The following is an 8947-nucleotide window of genomic DNA, read 5'->3' on the forward strand; positions in this document are numbered from 1 at the left end:
GTGTATGTGTACATACACACATGTGGTTGTCAGTGGAAGCTGCTATCATACACACTCACGCATACATATAGATACAGTAGATTTCGCGTGGTTCGCTCGCTGCTAAAGCAGCTCGCGTGTCCTGTTTATTCGAAACTGGCCCTCTTCGTATGGCGGCCATCTTGTTTTTCAGCCATTTTGTTTTTTTTCACCGGCGACAGAATTTGACCAAGATTTAAATGGGTGTCGTGGAAACAAACAAAATCCAGGTGCAATAGGTTTGCCAGACCGTAGGATGTCTCCCTGATTGGGAGCAGTTTTCAAAGATGACGTTCCGATCACACCCCTATACATCATTTTTACCCCCAAGACATTTTCTGGAAAAACAAAATTTTGTATGGCGGCCATCTTGTTTTTTCGCCATTTTGTATTTTTTTCACCGGCCATTAAATTCGACCAAGATTTAAATAGGTTTCGTGAAAGAAAAATTGGTTCAGGTGTGATAGTTTCGCCAGGCCGTAGGGTGTCACCCTGATGCGGAGCAGTTTTCGAAAATCGGGAAGTATTTCCATACTTAACATGACGATCCAATCACAACCCCGATATATATTTTATATCCCGAGACATTTTCTGAAAAAACAAAATTGTGTATGGCGGCCATCTTGTTTTTCCGCCATTTTGTTTTTTTTTTACGCGCTATGGAATTTGACCAACATACATGCATAAACTCACGCCCGTAATCCCAAATGGGGTGGGCAGAGCCACAAGTAATCAAAGACAACTTGCAGCCACTGTTGATACGAAGTCCTAAGATGGATATGATGAACCTTATGGTGATAAGGGATCAGCCTATCGCCCATAACATTAGTCCATCATGTTAGAGGACGCAATCCCTCTGTCGGTTTTTACGACATGCCCGGGAAGACAAGCAGCTGAACGTGTTCTATGTTTTTTATTTGCTCCCAGAACAGCATAGAAGCAAGGAATTTGACCAAGATTTAAATAAGTGCTCTCAAAGAAATATTGGTTCACGTGCGATAGTTTTGCCAGGCCGTAGAGTATCTCTCTGATGCGGAGCAGTTTTTGGTGACCAGAAAGTATTTCCGTACTCTACATGACGTTTTGAGTAAGCGCCCCATACATTATTTTTACCCAAACGGGCTTCTTCCAAAATCGACAAAATTTTGTATGGCGGCCATCTTTTTTTTCCGCCATTTTGTTTTTTTGCACCGGCGATTGAATTTGATCAAGATTTAAATACGTTTCGTGAAAGAAAAATTGCTCCAGGTTGTATAGTTTTGCCAGGCCATAGGGTATCTCCCTGATGCTGACCAGTTTTCGAAGGTCGGGAAGTTTTCCCGAAGCCTAAAGATCGATCCGATCAATATGATTTTACAAACGCACTAGTCGCTCCTACGATTTTTGAAAATTCCCCTCGATTTCTCTGGTCTTCCATCATCAGATCCTGACTTCCTTGACATGGGACCCCCTTGGGTATATCTCCTTTCAAACAAAAAAAGAATTATCAAAATCGGTTCATATACGACGAAGATATGCCCGAACAAACATAAAAAAAAAAAAAAAAAAATATACGGTCGAATTGAGAACCTCCTCCTTTTTTGAAGTCGGTAAAAAAAAGTTTTCATCTCGAGCTCCTCCGTGCTTCGGAAGGCACGTTAAGCCGTTGGTCCCGGCTGCATTAGCAGTCGTTAATAACCACCAATCCGCACTGGGCCCGCGTGGTGGTTTAAGGCCCGATCTCCCTATCCATCCATAGGGAAGGCCCCCAGCAGTGTGGACGTTAATGGGCTGGTGATGATGATGATGACTTACTGACCTGCAGTTCATCCAACCTACTCAAATTCTGAAATATTTGCACTTTTAGTCTTTTTCAACTCACAACGCTATTTTACTCTACCTGAAGACATAGACCAGACAGGTAAGGAGTAAGTAGACACGCCAAGTTAATGCTCTACAACTTTCAGCTGCAGGTATTAATCTAAAAAATCCCGTAGAAAGAACTTCTCGCTAAAACTTTATGTCCAAGAGCACTTAGCACAATATCTATAGAGCTATTTAACGTAGCTTTTTTTGGTCGTGTACCCACCTGGAGCTTTCGCGAGGGAGTATTACAGTGTGAAAATTCCGTTCAGTATTTAAATTCCCGTTCTCCCTAACTTCTTGGACATACTATTAGCTATATAAGGATATAGGTGAGTGGGAGGTTAAAAAGGCCACACATCAAAGCAATTCATCTAAAATAGCAATATTGCAATTTGATATTTGCGCAAGTCCGCAATGCAAGCAAATTTCAAATAGCAATGTTGCTTTTTAGATTAATTGCTTCGATGTGGAGGTGTGACCATGAGTCCAGATGGGGGAATTTTTAATCCCCCAGATATTAAAGAGATTCTTTTATTATAGAGTTAGTCATTGTATATACAGGGAGTGACATCGTAACGAAAACTTTGAGGGATGATTCAGACCATGATTCTGAGTTGATATCAAGTGGAATTTACCGTCGCAAAAGTATGGTTCTCAAAGTAATTAAAAAAAGCATTAACATTTTTATGAATTTTCCGATAGGAAAATTCCACTTGATATTAACTTAGAATCATTGTCTGAATCATCCCCCTCAGTCACTTATTGATGATCAGATGTCACTTATTAGTGACACCGTAACAAATACTTGACAATCAAACGAACTTGCAAAGTGAAGTTCGATGATAATTATGTGAACAGCTTCATTCGAAGCGATTTATTATTAACGTGTTGTAGTAGTGTTTCTACGCATCAGTCTTGCACGGTATTCAGAGACTTTATTTTATTATTTTTGTAGGGTAGACGAAAAAATACCAGTCGCATACTACCTACCGGCCGCCACACTACCGGTATTGGTACCGACCGAGCTTCATTCAGTTCAAAGAAGTATTTCACATTTTTAGGGTGGGGTTGATCTCGATCAACGTAGTTCTAAAACTGTTGGGAGGGAGTATGTAAATCGCTTCGAATGAAGCTGTTCACATAATTATCATCGAACTTCACTTTGCAAGTTCGTTTGATTGTCAATTATGTTTCACAGCTTCATTCTTTGCGATTTATTATTAACGTGTTGTAAGATGTTTAGAGCATTTGGAATTAATGTGAAATACGGTAAGCAAAGACAATCAAGTTTGTATACATAATTTTATTTTCTTTAATTACACAGGTAAGTAATCAACAATTTAGTTTTAACTGACATGTGTTTAATTTATAGAGAGTATGGTGTTGGCAAATTGATTTGGGTCCGACACTAAATCTCTATTATAAAATTTTGCGAAGACGGAAGAAGATTCAGTCCACCCTGCTGTCTTTCTAATCAAGTCAATGCTGACGCCGAGCCGACCGGCTGCAGATGTGGCTGCGTGCCGTGTGCTGTGTCCACTGAAAATTGATGTATCTATTCCACTGCGAGCTAGCGTATCTTTGATCCAACGACTAAGTGTTTGTTTTGTGACTTTGGAAAACGGTTTTTTATAACTTATAAATAAATATTCATGATCTTTTCGTAATGATTGGGTTTTATTTATATAGGAAACTAGACATCGAGCGGGGCATATTTCTGGGCGTAAATTAAAGTATGGTAATCTCAATAGTGGTTGTGAAGCGTTTAACTTTGATGTTTTTATAAGATCAGGAATTTTTATAGATACAGAATTAGTCTGTTGGATAACGTTAGGTAATTTGACGAGTGAAAATGTTTGCACACGGTGCGCAGTCACTAAAGCCAATAATGTCAATGTCTTTTTTGAAAGTGTTTCTAAACTGAGGTTTTCATTTGGCCAATGTTTTGCTAAGTAATTTAGAACTACAGCAGGATCCCAAGTGGCATTGTATCTAGGATTTGGAGGCCTCAGTTTAGAAACTCCTTTCATAAATCTTCGAACTCTTTCATCATCTAATTTATATCCGAATAACAATGATAAGGCAGATTTAAACGAATTGATTGTCCCGTATCTAGCTCCTTTGTTGTAAACAATTGTCAAAAAATCCAGTATATCGTTAATTGATACATTTGTATAATCAAAATTTTTGCTATTACAGTACTGTATCCATTCTCTAACACATCCATCATATTGACTATAAGTTGACTCAGTTAACGATGCTAACATGATTTCTATAGTCTGAGGAGCTAAAGATTTCTTTAATAATGTTTGCCGGAAAGCTTCGCGGCAACCAATTTTAGGGTTTTGTGGAGCTGGTGTGTGTTCCTGAAAGGAGATTTCAATAGGTCAATGTTAGGTTCAAAAACTACGGCAACGGAAATCATCAATTTTTGAAACAACGGATACCAGGGCTGGGTAGGCCAATATGGTGCCACAACAATACCTTCTGCCTTATCATCAATAATCTTTTGAAGTATCTTAGTAAGTAGAGCGAATGGTGGAAACGCGTAGAAATAAATGCCTTGCCACGATATAGTGAACGCATCTATTGCTTTTGCTTCAGGATCCATTTTCCAAGTTACATAAACAGGACACTTGGCATTGCATCTACTAGCAAACAAATCTATCTGAGGACAACCTAAACGATCAACTATTTCTTTAAACGCATTGTCGTTTAATTCCCATTCGGTATCTTGAAATCGTTTGCGAGATAAAAGATCAGCGTTACTGTTATCTTTTGTGTTTACATATGACGCGAAGACAGTTATTCTACGCTGTTCACACCATTCCCAGAATGATCTAGTAATTTTATTCAAGTGCCTGTACTGAATACTACCCATTCTATTAAGACATGAAATTGCAGTGACGTTATCAATACGTAATAAAATTGATACGTTATATAATTCTTTTGCGAAACATTTGAGACCTAGAAAAGCTGCTTTCAGTTCCAATTCATTTATATGCAAATCTGACTCATCACTTTTCCAATGTCCAAAGCATTCTTCACCATTGCTGAAAGCTCCCCAGCCAGATTGAGATGCGTCAGTAAATATTTCTAGATGGTAACTATTAGAACCTAGCGGTGTATAACCCGAATCAATGTGGTCTAACCACCAAAACAAATCAGCTTTTAGCCATTCAGGTAAAGAAATAATTTGTTCATAGGAAGGATTTTTAATTAAGCATCGATATTTATAACTTTCAAATTCTTTTGTGTAAAGGTACGAATATTTAATTGCGGGGCAAGCGGAAATAAGCAAGCCAAGAAGTCTTGCGAAGTTTCGTAATTTACATCTGTGTATATCTGTCAGAAAATAAACTATACGTTCCTTAATTTTTGTTTTCTTTTCTATTGGCAAAGTAAGAGTCATATCTTTAGTATTAAAGACGAAACCTAAAAATTTGCATTTAGTATTGGGAACCAAGCAACTTTTCTTAGTGTTTATAACAAATCCCAAGCTTTCTAATAATTGTATAGTCTCAGAGACATTAGTCTTACATTCTGAAAATGTTTTACCTATACAAAGAATATCGTCTAAATAAATAACCGACATAAAACGTTGTAAACGTAAGCATTGGGCCACGGGTTTTAGTAACTTTGTAAAAACATACGGTGCAGTGCATAAACCGAATGGTAAACAATTAAATTCATACAAAATACTATTATATTGAAATCGTAAATATTTCCTATGTGATTTATCTATCGCAATCAAAAAATATGCATCCTTTAAATCTATTGACGACATGTGATAATTTTTGTTTACTAATTTAGAGGCAGTGCGATAGTCCTCCATTTTAAAATGTTTGGTTTCAATGAATTTATTTAGGGACTTTAAATTTAATATAAATCTTTTTTCACCATTTGGCTTAGGTACTAGAAATACTTTTGAAATAAATTGTCCTGGTACAGGTTCACATCGAGATATAGCATTAGCTTCTAATAACTTATTTATAGAATCCATAAAATCGGTATGTTCTTGATGGTTTTTCGGTAAACAATTAGGGCTATCAGTACAGTTTGGTATACTTGTAAAGGGTATTTTGTAGCCTCGTATCCATGATAATATTGTAGGGTCTGTAGTTATATCAGACCAATTACGTTTAAAGTGCTGAAGTCTGCCAGCGAAACCTACCTCACAGTTTACTTGTGGTAAGAGCGACGCGGTGGTGGCGAGCGCTGGCCGGGCCGGTGATGCGCGCCGCGCGCTGAGCCCCGCGCCGCTGCCTGGTGCGGGCGGCCGCGGCCGCTGTCGCTGCTGCTCGCTGGCTTGTGGTCTACTTTGCGGTGCTGGGGCTTGAAGTTTAAACGACCTCTGCTATTTTTAGGAGTTTGTTTCGGTTGATTTTTCAAATCGTCCCCGGATCTTTGTATTGATTTTGCAGCTTTTACTTTTTCAGATATATTTTCGCCAAATAACCAAGATTGATCTCTGACCGATTCCATTAAAGTGTCCTTAAGTTGCATGTTGGTTGAAGAGATAACCATATTTCTTCGGGATTTTGTCTCCATAAAATGATTGTCGCATAAGATGCGGCAAGCGTCACTAATCGGTTTGAGTAACTTTTGCTTGGATGTTTCGTTGGAGAGAATCAGAGATGTAGCCGAAGCCAAGGCGGACAGGGCTATGCCAATTTGTTTTTGTTTTTGCATTAGAAAAGTGTCTCTTTTCACCAACGGATCGGAAAGGGCTGCCTTTGCCTCAGGGTTGAGGTTAGGTGCTATTAACAAATTGCAGTTGCTAGGAACCAGATATTCTTCCAGCAATTTTTCTTTAGTGTCTTTAAGCAGACCTTTAACGAGTATCTCTTGCCATCTACTCGCTACATCTTTGTGAATTGGTGGCCCCAGAGCAGTTTCACATCTAGGTGCGTCACCGAGAAGTTGTAAAATATCTCCTTCGAGTTCTTCTGCAACGATTGTTTCTGCGGTCGCATTATGATCTGCTATAACCGGTCGGAGGTGGTAACGGCGGCTTCGGCGGCGGCAGGAGCGGTGACGGCGGCGGCGGCGGCGGCGAGTCTGGCGGCGGCGGCGACTCCGGCTGGGACGGAGGAGACGCAGGCGCGTGCACAATCACTGGTAACGGGGATTCGCACTCTGCCTCCATTGGCGGCGGCGAATCTGAAGACTGACCTGTGGTGGACACGCGGTCATGTTAATGTTTTTTGTTTACGAAGGGAACAACCTGTAAGGCGGAGGCCCACAACGCTTTTTATTAACTGTCACGACAGAGATAACCTTTAAATCGGAAACTCACATCGCTAAAGAGTGATTCACTGGTCAAAATCATAGCAGACTATTTAATATTTATGGGTACTTACTGCTTAAATCGTCGTCTGAGGAGTAAATAACGCGGTTACGTTTTGCTTTGTTTATCAATTTTTCTTCCAACCGTCGTATTTTTCGCCTAATATAATCTTCATCACTATCTGCATGTTTTCTCTTCTTTCCCATCGTTGATAGAATGGAAAATAAGCAAACTTGAGCTATAAAAAAAAATATATTCACTAAGTATTTTTCAATACGAAACAACACGTGCGAAGACTTGAGCACGGAAACACGGAATGAAGCTCGGTCTGTACCAATACCGGTAGTGTGGCGGCCGGTAGGTAGTATGCGACTGGTATTTTTTCGTCTACCCTACAAAAATAATAAAATAAAGTCTCTGAATACCGTGCAAGACTGATGCGTAGAAACACTACTACAACACGTTAATAATAAATCGCAAAGAATGAAGCTGTGAAACATAATGAGGGGGATGATTCAATAGCCCAGTTGTTTTAATACAGGGTATTCCCTGTATTAACTGGGCTAGTAACTTACTACAATCCACAAACGAACATAAATGTTTGAATGTTCGCATTCAGAACGTACAATGCTTGTCGAAAATAAGAACTTAAGTAGGAATTCAGTAGCTATAGTAAAAAATATAATTAAAATTGTAGTTTTCTACAAAAGAATACTCGTACACTCGTACATTTTGTTCTCAAAGCTACGCAAAATACTTGCATTCAAGACTAATTAAGGCGGATTCCTTCCGACTTCGTATTTTAAACAAAATCTTACTTTGTGTTGCTTGTAATTAAATCTTGTATCTACTTAGCTACTTGTATTGTAGCGTTCGTGTTATTACCTTCCTGAAAAAACGTACCTAAAAAAAAGAGAAGTTTTGTACCCGCTTTTCATTCGTATTCCATTTTTAAATACAAAATATCAAGTTGTAATTAAAACGATAAACATTTGTAAATAATTACCTATTTATATATCAAATGTAGGTAAAGCTAATATAGTATTTGTAAGAATAAACTGACAAATAGCTTTTGGCTCGTCCAGCCGACACATTAGTAACTTCCATATTGTGTCAGGTAATATTAGACACCGTAACTGGAACGCAATTCACTGTGACCACTGAACATGTGTGCATAAAGGCTTACCAATGACCACAATGCCTGCGTTAATTCAAATTCAAATTTGCTATGGATCTGTTGCTTTGAATTCATTGAAATGAATTTGCTCTAAATTTTGCAAATCAGGCCTTAGGCGAGTTGAATTTTGTATTATTTGAATATAATCTAGGAACTTTGTATTGTTTTCTAGCAAAGTTGTGAGCTTGTCACATTACTAATTTAAGAGCCACGCTCTTGTCGGTGTAACATTCTCCATTTTTGTCTCATCATCATCATTAGCCGTACGACGCCCACTGCTGGGCATAGGCCTCCCCCAAGGATCTCCACGACGATCGGTCCTGCGCTGATTCTTGTCTATCAAAAGCCAATTCCTTCACTTTCTTCCTTTATAAGGAAGTGTGGACTTGTAGCTGACATATTTTATATTATGGTGCTATACTTAGGGTCATATCTCACTAAGACATCATTGTGCCGTTACCAGCGTCGATCCACGAACAAAAAGAATACATGTGACACTTTAGTTGGTTGCGCAAGCAACGTTTATACGACTGAATACATTTTGCAAACACTGTCTACCTTGTCAATTAGTTCAATTCAAATCCGTGGGATTTCTTTCCTGATGCATACTCTACGTG

At 38.8% G+C, this 8947-nt stretch overlaps 1 protein-coding gene across 1 annotated transcript; it reads right to left on the reverse strand.

The window, feature by feature from the left end:
• Positions 1 to 3821: 3821 nt before the first annotated feature.
• On the reverse strand, positions 3822 to 7386 carry LOC126368290 (protein diaphanous-like). Its single transcript, XM_050012185.1, has 4 exons — positions 7227 to 7386; positions 6856 to 7038; positions 6038 to 6812; positions 3822 to 4229 (listed from the first exon to the last, which is right to left on the reverse strand). The coding sequence occupies exons 1-3, from the start codon at positions 7357 to 7359 to the stop codon at positions 6046 to 6048; spliced, it is 1083 nt and encodes a 360-aa protein (XP_049868142.1). The 5' UTR covers positions 7360 to 7386; the 3' UTR covers positions 3822 to 4229; positions 6038 to 6045.
• Between the last annotated feature and the right edge of the window lie 1561 nt (positions 7387 to 8947).

This window comes from Pectinophora gossypiella, chromosome 7 (assembly GCF_024362695.1).
Source record: "Pectinophora gossypiella chromosome 7, ilPecGoss1.1, whole genome shotgun sequence".
NCBI lineage: Eukaryota > Metazoa > Arthropoda > Insecta > Lepidoptera > Gelechiidae > Pectinophora > Pectinophora gossypiella.

What these genes read in the sequence shown, in the direction of transcription:
- LOC126368290 (XM_050012185.1), bottom strand. Translation starts at nt 7,359, where the DNA reads ATGGGAAAGAAGAGAAAACATGCAGATAGTGATGAAGATTATATTAGG. An exon ending in CTCAGACGACGATTTAAGCA is followed by an intron (nt 7,039 to 7,226) that starts GTAAGTACCCAT and finishes TGTCCACCACAG; the next exon opens with GTCAGTCTTCAGATTCGCCG. An exon ending in GCCGTTACCACCTCCGACCG is followed by an intron (nt 6,813 to 6,855) that starts GTTATAGCAGAT and finishes CAATCGTTGCAG; the next exon opens with AAGAACTCGAAGGAGATATT.